A 14,296-nucleotide genomic window follows, 5' to 3' on the forward strand; every position below is an offset into this window, starting at 1 on the left:
GCCATTGGCAGCAGCAAGGCAGGTGCGTCTCCTTGCGTCCTTTTCAGAATGAATCACTCCGTGTGCAGAAAAACAGGTCAAACTCTCTCCTGTTTGCCTTGCAGGGCCGCAAGCCTGGCTACTTCTCCTTCCTGGACCCCTTTTCCCCCGGTGTCTGGCTCTTCATGCTGCTCGCCTACCTGGCTGTCAGCTGCGTCCTCTTCTTGGTGGCTCGGTAACGTGGCTGCTGTCGCCTTTCCTTTCCTCGCGGTGCCATCTAGCGTCACGCTCCCAGCCCCGTGGTGAGGGGCTGCACATGGGGCCGTCCCCCAGGCCACCCTCAGCGTGGGGTCCTGCCGTGTCCCCCATCAGCTGGGGTCGGGGCTTTGCTGGGCACGCATCGGCGCTGGATGGCCACGAGCATGGCTGTGAGCAGTGCCAAAAGCTGTCTGGGAAGGGCAGGAGGAGGTTTGAGGTGAGGTGCAAATGAGGCTTGTTCTCCAGAAGTGCTCAGTCTGCAGCAGGGAAAGCAGAGCACTTGTCTTGGCCGTAAAGGGCAGATGTCAGCACAAATGCATTCAGAGATGCTAATGCCAACTCCAGTACCGGTGTCAGTCCTTTAAAACGCGGCGTATTCAGAAAGTGGAAGTTCATTAATATCCTTCAAGAGCTCCCAGCTGATGCTCAGAGCATCGCCTGACGGCTCTCACCCGATTCCCTATGACTAATTTAAATCAGCTTTAAAATATGTCACCAAGCCCTTTTCCTCGGCGTGTCTCCCATCGAGGCCCAGGGGCTGCGCTGCAGGGCTGCCTTCCCTGACCTCGTGATGAAATGTTTGGTGCCACTGATGGACCTTTCCACACACAGCTTAGCTGTGTCCTGGAGATGCCTTCCAGAGGTGTGCTCAGGACTCGGGACGCTGCTTCGGGACGTGGCAAATACCCACTCCTCATTACAGAAATGAAACCATGCTGCCACTTGGTCCCTGAGCATGGCTGAGGTTGTCACGCTGACAGGGCTTTAATGCTTTCTTTGAATCCCATTACAGCCTCACATGCGTAGTCCTGAAGAAAACATTGAATAATGGAGCAGGGCACTCTGTGCAGAGATGCCCCTCCAACCCCTCTCTGCATGTTTTAAACATCATCCTCCTAAGTCATGGGCCTCCATGTGAGGTGAGAGGTGGGGAAATGAAAGCTGTCGCCTCATCTTGGTGAAATACTGCAGTAGAGCCCTGCAGCTGTGTTTGCAGGAGCCCCAAAACAATCCTCCCAAGCTCCTGCTTTGTTAATCATTAGCAATATACTGAACGGCAGCGTAGGATTTAGAAGACTTTCTTAGCAACCGGGGAACTGAAGAGTGAGAACAGCCCAAAAAGAGAGCCAGGCTGCCATCCCTTTCAGTGACATGCTGTTGTTTATTCTGAAAGCACAGGATGCTTTCAAACAACCAGCACTTGGCCTCAAAGTGATCCCGTGGTTAGACCTTGCTGAGGCCACCAGACCTTGGAGCAGTCAGGTCTTACGTGTCCCACTTTGGAGCTTGCCATGGATGCTCGTTATCAGGCAGGGAACCCAGCAGGAGATGTTTGGTTTCAATTTCACATCAAGACCGCGCGCTTCTGGCGTTATTGTTGTTGTCTGTGATGCAAATTGGCACGCAGGACTCCAGCCTCCCTCCAGCCCGTGCCCTTCAGCAGGGCCTCCCAAAATTTCTGCACATCTTCCAGCAAAGCCTCTGGCTCCTGCTTCTCAGAGTGAGCATTTCACACATCTCTGTGCCCTGAGCAACAACTGTCAGCAGAGTTTCCTCGGGAAAAAAAGAAAAAATAAAGCTGCCTCCGGGAGAGTTAGGGCTTTTCAGCTTTTCTTCATTTTCGCTATGTCTCTCCTAAGTGCCCTATTTCCCAGCAAATCACCTGTGCTCCCTGCTCCTTGTCGTTGCAGCTTGACACCCTATGAGTGGTACAGCCCCCACCCCTGCTCACAAGGCAGGTGCAACCTTCTCATCAACCAGTACTCGCTGGGCAACAGCCTGTGGTTTCCCGTTGGGGGGTTCATGCAGCAAGGCTCCACCATCGCCCCCCAGGCGCTCTCCACTCGCTGCGTCAGTGGAGTCTGGTAAGGTCGGCCTTCCTCTAAAGGAGGGCTTCTCTTGTGGCATGGGGACAGAGATCAGCCCGTGGGGAAATCTCAGCTTACCATCTCTGCTTCCCCTTCCCCTAGGTGGGCCTTCACCTTGATCATCATCTCCTCCTACACAGCCAATCTGGCGGCCTTCCTCACGGTGCAGCGCATGGACGTCCCCATCGAGTCCGTGGATGACCTGGCGGACCAGACCGCCATCGAGTACGGCACCATTCACGGCGGCTCCAGCATGACCTTCTTCCAAGTAAACCCCGTTCCTTTGCTAGCTGGGCTGGGGGTTGCACCCTTGAATCAGATTTGGATGTCGCCCAGCCCGCCATGCCCGTCGCTGGTGTGTTGTGTCCCTGTTTCTGGCACAGAGGGGATGTTTGGAGAGGGTCCTGGCTGCTTGGTAGCACGGCACTGGGTTGGTTCCACTTTGAGCATTGATGGGGTGAACGGTGGAGGGGTCCTTCCAGCTCAGACTCAACATCAGGAGTTCCCTGAAAGAAAGTGGTGCAGATCCACACGTCCCAGCGCTGACACAATATTGCTTTCAGCAGCTGAGCTGAGCAGTCAGAGCTCTGTGGGTCCCTGCACACGGTCAGTGTGCTTTTAGGTTCTCCATCAGGGTCCCTGGGGTGGGGTAAGCAAAGAGGCATTTGCAGTGCCCTGATGGGATAGCTTATGTAAATGTGCTGGTGCGAACCAGAGTCTGTGTGGGTCAGTGGCTCCAAAAACGCACAAGTCAGTTATGTGCCAACGCAGTACTGGTTAGCCCAATTTCATTTCTGTCTTCCTGCTGTATTCAGAAGGGAAACGAATGAGAGAGAATCTTTTCTGCAGTGCTCTGAATGCACACAGAGCTGCTTGAGGATTATTTGTTTACTGGATGTTGAAATACCAAGAGGGGAGAAAGCTTTTCTCACTTTTCTTTTCCTCTGAGTCTGAACGGAACCAGGAAGCCTGAGAAACCTCTCAAGCGAGCCTGAGCTTTTCAGCTCAACTTTCCACCCTTCAGGGGTTTGGCAGAAAAACCTCCTTTTAAGCAGAACATCACACCTAAAACGAGCTGAGGAGCCCAAGTGAGTAAGGTGTCTGCACACACAGCACTCATCCCTTTTCAGGAAGACTTTCAAGGTTAAAATCCTGCCGTGGCTCTGCGCTGCCTGGCCGTGTCAGAAAAGAAATTAGCACAAGGTATTCTTGTGCCATTCTGCACCTTCTGTCTGGGTGGTGAGTCAGGTGCTGCATATGCAGACATGGCTGAGGCTGTCCTCACCCCGCAGCTCTTGGCTGTGTGCGACGTCCATTGCTGGAGCACCTTGCTCTGCAACCTGTCCTGGCAGCAGTTTGACTCTGCCCTCGGACCTGAGTGCTCTTCTCAGCTTGGCAGTGTCTGGGTGCAGTGGACTGTGGTGGGTACGGGGAGCATTTAGTGGCTTAAAACCAAACGTGAGCTGTTTCCTCTGGTTCCTCTGTATGTTTTTGGTACACTTTTACAACAGTTACGTATTTTTCTGAAATGGAATTTCTGCAAAGAGATTTGCTGGAACCTATTGCAATTAGGTATGCATTTCATGCCCAGCCTCGCCAACAAAGTCTCAAATCCACCGAGGCATTGAGACCTCTAAATCTCATTGAAATAACTGGAGATTAGGCGTTCAAATCCCCTCGTGGATGAGGTGCTAGACCCGTTTTCGCCTCCCTTCCACGCCGTGGCCTTTTTCCAGCAGGGTCTCCTTTGGGCTCTGTGCTCCCCCGTGCCTTAACCTGCACTCCTCTCCCGACAGAACTCCCGCTACCAGACGTACCAGCGGATGTGGAACTACATGTACTCCAAGCAGCCCAGCGTCTTCGTGAAGAGCACGGAGGAAGGGATCGCGCGCGTGCTGAACTCCAATTACGCCTTCCTGCTGGAGTCCACCATGAACGAGTATTACCGTCAGCGCAATTGCAACCTCACGCAGGTCGGGGGCCTTCTGGACACCAAGGGCTACGGGATTGGCATGCCCGTCGGTAGGCAGTGAAGACAAATTCTAGTCCTTCTCAGCTGTCAGCAGAGGACCGGAGCGTTTGAAAGGCTGAACCGGCTCTAAAGCCGACGTCACGTTTCACGGCTCTGCCCGGGGTCGTTTATTAATCTCGGGAGGAAAATCAAATACGCTGCCCAAGGTGCACGCTCAGAGCCAGATGTGTGAGAGCCAGCTCTGGTCCAGAGCCCCGTGACACGTGACTGTGGCTCCCTCAATAATTCATGTGCAAGATGTTTTGAAATTGCTGCTTGTTTTCTGCATGTGTGCTCTTTGCTGACGGTTTCCCTTTTGAAACCAGTGCTTTTTGAATCGTTTTGTGCTCCTTGTTTCGTCTCAGAAGTGCCTTGAAAGTAATGCTGGTGCCATTGCTGCAGCATCTTAACGTCTGGTGGTTCTGAAAACTCCAGGACAGAGCCCAGCAATTCAGAAACTATCTCACCCAGCAATCAGCTTTCAACAAATACAGGTTTTTGTCTTTCAAATAGGAGAGCTAAGGAGAGAACACCGTCTCCCAGGGCAGCAAAGGAAAAGGATGCAGCAGTTGTTATTCCAGACGGCTGACCCATCTGGGGCCAGTCTCAGGCTTCAAGTGCCCACACTTAGCAATACAAAGCCAAGCTGGATGACGCAGAGCCCTCATGCAGGCAGTCACGGTAGTTTAGCTGACATGAGTAAGCTTGTAAAGTCACAGTAACCCGGTTGTGAGTACAAATGCTCACTGTCATGACTAAATTTGTTCTGACATTGTCTTGTTAAGCAGCGAAATCGTAGCAGATAAGAGGAACAGAAAGCTGCTCGGTGGGACAATAGTGCAGAGTTACCAGCGGAGCTGTGGGCTTTCCCACGGCCCTTCAGCACCCCTGGGAGCAGGGAGCATCCTCTCCCATGCATCACTTGTGTGCTGGGTTCAGTGCCATTGCAGTGCACCAGTGTGAAACGCGGGAGTTGGGTTCTGCACCGCTGCAGTGCGCCAGCGTGAAACAAGAGCACTAGAGCAAGGTTGGCACTGGAGGCAGATGGACAGGAGAGGGACCTCTTTGTTTCGAGGAGCAGCTTGGGACCGAGCTGCCCGCTCAGCTCCTGCCCACGAAGCTGAAGCTCTCCTTTATAAGTTGTTGAAGTGCCATATGTGGGTCCCGGTGTGCAGGCAGCGGTGCCTTAGCGCCCACCTCTCGCTGTTGCAGGCTCTGTGTTCCGCGACGAGTTCGACCTGGCCATCCTCCAGCTGCAGGAGAACAACAGGCTGGAAATCCTGAAGCGAAAGTGGTGGGAAGGAGGCAAGTGTCCCAAGGAGGAGGACCACCGGGCCAAAGGTACGCCGTGCTGCCCTGCTGGGAGCCTCCTCGGCGGCCGTGCGAGGATGGAGGTCCATCTGCACGTGTGTGTTGCTGGGTTTTCTGCCAAAGCATTACGTTTTCCCCTTCTCCTGACCTGCAATTCCTTCCCTCACAATTCAAGGAGAGAGCCAACCAGCTCTGCGGTGCCTCATGCTGTGTGTTTTTGCCTGGGGCAAAGATAGCGGGAACAACCGAATGACAAATATTGGAGGCATATGGAGGGTAAATAAGCTCCTAATGAATGTCTGCAGCATTACGTGGGAAAATGGATGGCTAAAGGGATCGGACCAAAATCCCGTGTTCCTCCGAGGGAGCTGATCTCCACCACGGGCCCTCTGCTTAGTGGCTCTGAGTGAAAGCACCCTGCACACAGCTGAGGGAAGGGACACAAGGACATTATTAGTGCATCTGTAAACTGAGGAGCAAATTCTTTTGGGTAATGCTATGCAAATTGCCATAAAAGCCACCACATTAGGCTGATGTCCCAGTGTGCAGCAGTTGCCAGCTTCCTGCAGTTGCTGTGTTGCTTTTTTTGTTGTTGTTTTGGCAGTCGCCCTTTCCTCAGCAAGCACTTTTAGGGAGGCCAGCAGGTTCCCAGCTGAAGGGAGAGGCTCCTGACCCCTCTGAATGCAGAGACGCAGAGCTGAGCAGGCTGTATGGCTGCTCACTTGTTTCTCTGACATTGCAGCCAATGTTGGGGCATGCGTGCAGCTGGATGAGACCCTGCTGGGACTGGGAGAGCCTGGCTGGTGGTCTCAAGGCAGCAGCTAAGACATCCTGGGCTAGCTTAAGGCGTCCAGCCTCAACACGAGGCGATGAGGAGTGGAATAGTTGCAGTAGAAAGCAAGCATGCAGGATGGAGGCTCCTCCCCCGTGGTTGTCCCTGGATGGGTTGTTCTGATGCTTTGTGCCCTGCTGTCATGTTTCAGTTCTCAACAGGGGAGAAGAGAGAGGCTGCAGTCTGCTGGTCATGCTAATGAGAGCTGTCACATAGCTGGTGAAAAGTGGAACGGGGGTGAGACAGTGTTTTGGTGGCTTGTTTGCCTTCTTAATAAACGCCCAGCTACATCCTAGCAGTGAAAAAGCACGAGTGTTTTGGGAAGGATTTGAGGCAGTAGAGGGAATAAAATGCATATAGAGAAGGAAGAGATACCTCCCAGGTGAGCTTGGGTACCTGAGCTGACATCCAGAGCCTGACAGTGGCCCGAAGTTCAACCAGGAGAGGTGCTGTGAGGGGAGGACAGCCTCCACCTCGTGGGTCTGAATGGTGATTATGTGATGTGTTCTGCTCTGCAATTGCTGTTGTGGTGGAAACGTCTCTCTGCGAAGGGCTGATTTACAGAGTCACTGGATTGCTCTGGAGGCAGTGCCAAAAGAATGACGGAGAAGGAGGGAGAAATGTGACCTCTTGAGTTTTAGAACAAAACAGGTCAGCGATTTACAAGGATTTTGGTGAGATTTTATGTCTTGAGAGCCATGCAGAGATTGTCGATAAATCATTGATTCCTGCACTTTGATTTAATGTTACAGAGGGGAGAGGAAGGCTTTTATAGATGTTCTTGTTGAGTAATGGCCCTGTACCATCACCTCAGCGCTGAGCACTGCATGCTTTTTAGTAATCAACCCAATCAAGAGCCCCGGCCGCTTGAGGCCAAACCTCCTAGAGCAGGAGAGCAGAGCTGATCCTTGGGCAGTGAATGCTGAGGAGCTCCTGGGCCCCCAGCGAGCCCCCAGCCCCATGCCGGGTGCCCCCACACGACCTCCCCGTGTCACATCCAACTGCATTGGGTCGTGGCCTTCCTGGAACCTCTCCCCACCACTGCAACACAAGCAGCTGTCGTTGTTTTTCAACAGCACTTTGTAGTGCAATCAAAGGAGGTTTTCTCAGTGCCAGCCTCCTTCAAAGCCCTTTCTTGTCTTCCTCATCCCTGCTCCTCTAACAGCGTCGCTCGTCTGCAAAGTTCAAAGCAACGAGAGCTGGGTGTATAATTTGCAGGTATTAATGCGCCCGATTGATCTCCCATTTCCCCCCCCCACCTCCCCCAGCCCCGTTTTCAGTTTGTCCACAAATTGCTTTGTATTTCCCTCCGACGCATCCGCTGCTGATCTGCAAAATCATCGTTTCTGAGAGTGCATCTCGGATCGTGCAGTCGTTGCGTGTCATTCCCTTCGCCGTCTGAGTCATGCGGCTCGCTATTAATAGGACGGTGCTGGCTCTGTGCTTTTGGTCCCTGGCTGGGAGCACGCAGTGCTAACGGGGCTGCAAGGGGCTGGGGTTCCTGCCTGCGTTTGGTGATGCCCTCCCCCCGGCAGCACTGTTCTCTTCTGCTTTATTTTAGGCCTGGGGATGGAGAACATTGGTGGGATCTTCGTGGTTCTCATCTGTGGTTTAATCGTAGCCATTTTTATGGCGATGCTGGAATTTCTGTGGAGCCTTCGGCACTCTGAGCAGTCAGAGGTAGGACCTGACAACGTCCCGAGGGGGAATCTGTGCTCACTGCTGTGTGTGAGGTGCTCAGGCATGAGATGAGGTGAGGGCCCAGACTTCAAGTGCGTGAGAGCTGTGGATGCACGTGGCTGGGTCTGAGGTGCACAGGCATCTCGGGTACTCCTTCATCCCGCTGCAGTTGAGGCTGCGGGGATGCTCTGGGGCTGTTGCAGGGATCAGACCTGCACAGCACCCAGGTCCCTTTCCCGAAGTGTGGAACGTCTGAGGGTTTGGGCCTTTGGTAGCTTTGGGTCCCACACTGCTCTGGGGATCCAGAGCACAGGAGGGGCTCTCACAAGAGGTAAAAACAAGCATTGGGGTCTGAGTGCTGCTGTCAAAATCCAGCGGCCAAATCCGAAGCTGAGCCCGTGGCACTTTGGCATCGGGATCCAGAGCGGGCACGAGGCATTGAGGTGAGCTGCACCTCCCTGCTCTGCCTTCCAGGTGTCGGTGTGCCAGGAGATGGTGACGGAGCTGCGCAACATCATCCTCTGCAAGGACAGTTTCCACCCCCGTCGGAGGCGAGGGGGGATGGTACGGACTCGCCCCGCTATCCCCGAGGAGCGCCGAGCCCGCAGCACGACCACGCTCAGCAACGGGAAGCTGTGCAGTGGGGGAGAGCCAGACCCCCTGGCACAAAGACTGGCACAAGAAGCTGCCCTGGTCGCCCGAGGCTGCACTCACATCCGAGTCTGCCCCGAGTGCCGCAGGTTCCAGGGGCTCCGGGCACGGCCGACTCCGGGCTCACCCGCACAGAGCGAGGAGAGCTTGGAGTGGGAGAAGACCACCAACAGCAGCGAGCCCGAGTAACGCCGGGGAGGGGGGAGCCGGGCTGGGCCGAGAGGGTCCTGTTCCATTTTACAGAACACGGACTTGTACAATGTCAAAGTTGTTTTTAAATTAAAAGCAGTTACCCAGCTTCTCCAGAGCAAGGCAGAGCGCTGTCGGGCCGACGCACAGCCTGGCCGGAGGGTCGGCTTTGGAGAGGACGCGCCGGGAGCGGGGTCCTGGGGGGAGCTGCCCCCGTGCAGCTCCGAGGTGGGAAGGAGGGACGTGGTGGGGATCGGGGTGGCAGCATCACCCACCCCCATGGGGACGAGAGCTGTTCTCAGAGCTGCTCCATCCCGGGCCAGGAGGAAGGACGCTACGCTGTTTCCCCATCACACAGACTCACAGGGGATGATCTCAGTGGGTGGGGGGGTTGGGAGTGGGGGGATTTTTATTTGGTACAAGGGTAGGGAGAGTCGTTTTTTCCTTTCGTTTCATTTCAGGGTACTTCAGGACCCAGTCTCCAAGGCACCGGGTGTCAGGTGCTGGATTCCTTCCTTTGAGGAGTGGGGCAGTGGGCTGAGTGAGGGAGGAAGGGGTGGGACACGCTCCCCGCGAGAAGCAGCACACGCTGACAGTGAATCTGAGGAGTTGTTGACATACATATATGTAGATATAAATATATATATACACAGATATATATATATTGAAATGCCAAAAACCAACCAACACACACAGCGATCTCGAAGAGGCCTTGAAACGCCTGGAATTTCAGGGGTTCTGTGTCTTCAGTTCCGGGGTTATCCTTTGCTTCTTTTGTTTTTTCCCCTCGCCATCTGTTTCTCGGGGCGTGGGTTTGGGGATCCCTTTGAAGAGGGTGAAAGGAGAGCGGGGAGCACAGGGGAACCCCCCCCAGCTTTCTGTATCGCTCCCAGCAGCGCCGTGAGAGCCGTCAGAGTGGGCTCTCGTGTGAGGAAACATCGACTTCCCCGGCAGCAGTGGCAGCTCCACGTGGTACCAACGTGGGTTCTGCAGTGCCGAGTTCAATTTTCTGAGTGAAGAAAAAAAAAAAACAAACCCACAAATTCTATGCAATTTCTGACTGTAGAAGGGAAGAGAGGAAAATGGAGAGGGGCAGGGGAGATAAAGCCTTGAGTGAAGGTACATCCTGTTCTCGACTTGTTTTCTTTTCTTTTTGTCTTGAATGTACTGAAATAAAAGATGTCCTTGTATAATTGCGCTTTTTATCCCTTTTCTTCCCCGTCCACGCTTGGAGAAGTTATGAGGCAGCTTGCTGAGAGCTAAAACATCACCTGTGGAAGGAGCTGGGGCTGGAGGTGGGGGCAGAGCCCACCCTGGGCTGACAGCATCCCCTGAGCACACCCGTGGTGCCAGCGAAGGCCGATATGTTCTTACGGACAGCAGAGGAAACTCATCGACAAGAAGCTGCTTTTTAAGAGCTATTTACAGGTTAGCAGAAGGAAAAGCTCCGGGAGTCGTTGATCAGAGCTGATGTGTTCTCACCCCATCGCTGCACTGAGTAAGGACGGAGCATGTCAGAGCCAGGTGCGATTCCTCTGCTGCTCCAAAGCTCTGCAGACATTGCTCAGGCAGGGGGTGTCAGGAATGGAGTGATGGGAAGCCACGGTTTCTCGCTGCCTTTGCTCTGTATCTCTTCTGTTACCTTGCTCTGCCTGTGTGGTATTCTATATCCAGGTCTGGATTTTAGGGAGATTTTTTTTTCCGCCTCTTTCGCCCTCTGTCATTCCTTCCCCCTACGTTCAGCGTGTGCACTCGGAGCAGAGACGCAGCGTGGAGTAGCAGTGGATGGATAAAAGCTGCTGACACGTGGATGCCCTTTGTAGGGTTCTGCATGTTCTGCTCACTGCTGAAATCCTACAGATTTCAGGATCTGGAGGGGCCCTCGACAGAGACAGCACCGTGCCCATTTCCTGGGGGCTGCTGGCACCCATTCCCATGCCCGGGATGGGTTACATTCCCCCTCCCTCCCCCACTTCCTACTTTCATCTTTGAAGCTATTGTGGGGCCTCTTGCTCAATGCTAATGCAGCGCGAGATCTGGAGTGCTTTGCTGCCCAGAAGGCACTTTCCCATCTCCTGATAAAACTGGGGTAATTCTAGTAAGATATCTCTGCAAGTTCTGCTGGGAGCCCAAGATTGGATCAGTTAACACTGTGCTTTCTCCCTCCCTCCCCTTGGCTCCATCCTGCCCACCCCGGCTGCATTCTGGCCCTGGATCCCACGTTCCCATCCCAAAGCACCTCTCCTCCTGCACCAAACCCCAGGTTTGTGTTGGCGTCCCTGGTTTTTGTCTAACAATAAAAAGCTGTTTTCTCCCCCGAGGGAAAACGTTCCTGAACAGAATGGCGCAGGCAAAATAGGAAAGGCTTTTGCTGTGGATGGTGAGAGCCCAGATGCAGGAACAGCTTTAACTACTGCAGCCAGGACTCCACATACTGGAGCCAGCAGGAGAAGGCTGCGGCGTGCTGGAACGCCTGCAGAGCAGCACGTAAAGCACCCGCAGTCCCTGCGACCCCATTAGAGCCTGATGGCCCCTGACTGATGGAAAATAGAGAGCTGGGCTCCTCTGGGCACAAAGTAGCACTGATGAGTTCGGTATAAATCAGCTCCTGGGGAACCTGATAGCACACTGGGAAAATCAGCCCTGTCCCAGCGGGATCAGACAATGGGCAGTTTGTACATCTTCCAGGAGACTTTTGTTGCTGCGGAGGGGAATCTGCTGTGCTCCAGCCGAGCTGAGGCTCTGATTCTGATGCTCTGATTCTGACGGTCTGCAACTTTCCATCCCAGGGAGCAGTCCAGCACAGAAGTGAGGGAAGCTGGCTTGATTAAGCGAGGCTTGCTCCTCGGCTGCAGTTAGTTAGTGATGCAGCTGGTGGTTCCAAAGACTGAAATGACAGGAGCTGGCTGTAAAAGAGATAACTGTCAGATTAGCCAGCACATATTTCCTGCCTGGATTTTCTCTGTCGTACCTATATTGAAGGATGTCCCTGCTTTAAAGGGGCTACGTGGCTGTTTGCCTTTAAAAAAGTCCCTTTCTGATGAGATAAACAATGCTTTATTACAGTGGAAAGGCCTGACATTGTTTCTGGCCTTTGGCATGGAATAGTGCTTTCCTGCTTCGGTCGGTTCGTGTGCAATAACCCTTTCTGTCGTCCTTTGTGTCGTGGCTGTATTTTCAGCTCCTCACATACTGAGCTCAGGGTGCAGGGGAGAGAAAACGTCGGTGCATTGGTGAGAAGGCAATTCAGATGCACCATGGTTGGGACCAGCGCTCTTTCAAACCCATTATCTTGCTTCTTTTCTCTTGCCCTATCTCTGCCTTCCAAGCACCTTTCTCTTTCCTATTCATCCCCCAAACACTGCTCCTTGCGTTCCTCAGCCTCACTACAGCCCTCCTCTGATTGGCTTTTGCCTGAACTCCCAGCAGTGTTCGGGAACATCGTCCTCTGGCTTTTCAGGCTCAGCTCGTGCTGAGCTGAGATTTAAAGCAAGTTATTTCTAAGCCAAAAGCGAACACAAATGAGCACAAAGAACTGGGAGAGAGGGGGGTTGAGAAGAAAGACCTCTAATTCCCTGGAGAGCAATGGGATGGCTGATGTGTCTGCCTAAATCCAGTTGCTCTTCCAGGTCTACAGCAAAAAGCCATGTGTGTCACAGCACGGCCAGGAGGATGCTCTGACAATTGGTTCTGAACTTAAATGGGAGATGCAGGTGAGCACACAGCCCATGGTGTTACTCCTTCACCACCCAACAGTCTGTAGCCCCCGAGCAATGCAGCTGAAGGTCGTGGCTCAGCGTGGAGCTGGGTGTTAGCAGGAGGTGATGCCATGTCCATGCTCTGGGCCTGTCTGTGGGAGGAAGGTTTGCTGGCCAGGCACTTTGTTGGCACTGGCATGCTGCTGGCCATGTGAGCGGGTTAAATGGATGCATGCCTCCCCTTGAAACTGGACTTCAAATGGGAAAGCGGAGTATTGGATGGGAGCGTCTTTGTGGGGGGTTTAGCAGACACAACAGCTGCTTTTCTCATTATGATTCCTTCAGATGGATGCTGTATTTCACGAGGGAGACTGTTATTGCCTTTATTTTCATTCGCTTTTGACCAAAATATCATTTTCTGCAAGGAGCTGTTAAGAAGCAGCAGCAAGGAAGGCAAAGCCAGATGGCCATAATGCCACCAGGGCCCAGCAGGCACCATGGGTGATGGTCTCATAGCAAATGGCTTGAGAGCAGCTCTGCACCACACAGCAGCACTAACTCGAGCTCTTTCGAGCAGCACAGCGTGCTCTGAGTCCCCTGTTAGAGAGAGAGAGCGGGGGATATTCTCTGGATTAACGTGTAGGACTGGAGGGGGTCTTGGCAAGGCTTAATCTGTTCATGTTTACAAAGGACTCTGAGAGCTTCAAATGAAAGCTGGTGGAGATTTGCCAAGTGTTTGCTAACATTAATGGTTAATTATTGTGAATGTTGGCAGCTTGCATGCTCAGCCTGCGTCGTACCCCTAGTGAGATCCAAAACTGCTATGGAGTTGTTATGCACACAAGACAGGAAGAGACGTCTCTCTCTTTCTGTCCTTTGCTCCCAGCCCAAGTCCCATCCAAAATCAGAGAGCTTCATGGTCTCATCATAACAACTAGGTGGGAATGCAGAGCATTTGGCAAAGGGAAAACCTAGCCATTTCCACACCCGGGCTCATGTCTGTCTGCTGGCTCCTTTTCTGCCTGACTGAGCAGAGTGGAAGCGGTGGTCCAGAGGGAGACAGGCCCCAAACGGGGCAGCACACAGCTGTCATGCTGCTGCACGGTGCAGGCAGAGCCCGAGGCAACAGGAGAAACCCACATTCACACTCACTGGGACAGCCCAGAGAGACTTCCCACGGCTGCGGGATCAGAGCAGAGGATGGAGCTGGCACAGCAAGGCACACTTGGTTTTGGGGGGCAGAAGAAGAGCGATCCTGTGGGAGAGGCCGTGCCACAGTGGAGAGGGCAACAGAGTGTGGTGCTGAGTGCAGGAGATGTGATCTGCAGCTGCCAGGCACGATGTGATGGGCAGAGCACCGCAGAGCTGCCCGAGGAGCTGCCTTGATCTAACAGTAGTCATCCAGAAAATGAAATCGGACGAACAAAGTGCTCAAGGTCCATTTGGTCCTGCGAACACGGCCACAGCAATTCCCACATGATGGAAACCCAATTGGTCGTCAGATTGTGCTGGCACTGATTTATTCCTGATTTCTTACATCTGAGTCTCTGGGGCGTCGCTCCCATCTTTTGGGCCACTGATGGCATTTCAGAATGACAGCGTTTGCTCTCAGAGGTAACTTCAAGGTGCAGTGGGCACAGATAATTGACAGAGACCGAGGATGTGATTTTGTGAAGCACTTACGCAGAACCAAAGATCTAAGTGAGTTGTTACCTTAAATTAACGGTGCAGCGAGGAGCTGATCGGCTGCAGGTAGAGCTAAATGAAGTCAGGCTTTAAAGTTATTAGCAAGACATGCATGAGACAGCACTCGATTTAT

The 14,296-nt window shown here is 53.3% G+C and overlaps 1 protein-coding gene across 1 annotated transcript in view; it reads left to right on the forward strand.

Moving 5' to 3' along the window:
• The window catches only part of GRIK4 (glutamate ionotropic receptor kainate type subunit 4), an 85,731-nt gene extending 76,607 nt beyond the window's left edge, over window positions 1-9,124 (forward strand). The window contains exons 13-19 of the mRNA XM_065738485.1: window positions 105-214; window positions 1,929-2,102; window positions 2,208-2,373; window positions 3,902-4,127; window positions 5,329-5,457; window positions 7,821-7,939; window positions 8,414-9,124. Of these exons, the coding sequence (XP_065594557.1) occupies window positions 105-214; window positions 1,929-2,102; window positions 2,208-2,373; window positions 3,902-4,127; window positions 5,329-5,457; window positions 7,821-7,939; window positions 8,414-8,779 (1,290 nt within the window). The 3' untranslated portion in view covers window positions 8,780-9,124. The remainder of the gene's footprint in view (window positions 1-104; window positions 215-1,928; window positions 2,103-2,207; window positions 2,374-3,901; window positions 4,128-5,328; window positions 5,458-7,820; window positions 7,940-8,413) is intronic.
• The last annotated feature ends 5,172 nt before the right edge of the window (window positions 9,125-14,296 follow it).

The sequence above is a fragment of the Cyrtonyx montezumae genome, unplaced genomic scaffold, assembly GCF_038088225.1.
Source record: "Cyrtonyx montezumae isolate F1298 unplaced genomic scaffold, pur_monq_1.0 scaffold_22, whole genome shotgun sequence".
NCBI lineage: Eukaryota > Metazoa > Chordata > Aves > Galliformes > Odontophoridae > Cyrtonyx > Cyrtonyx montezumae.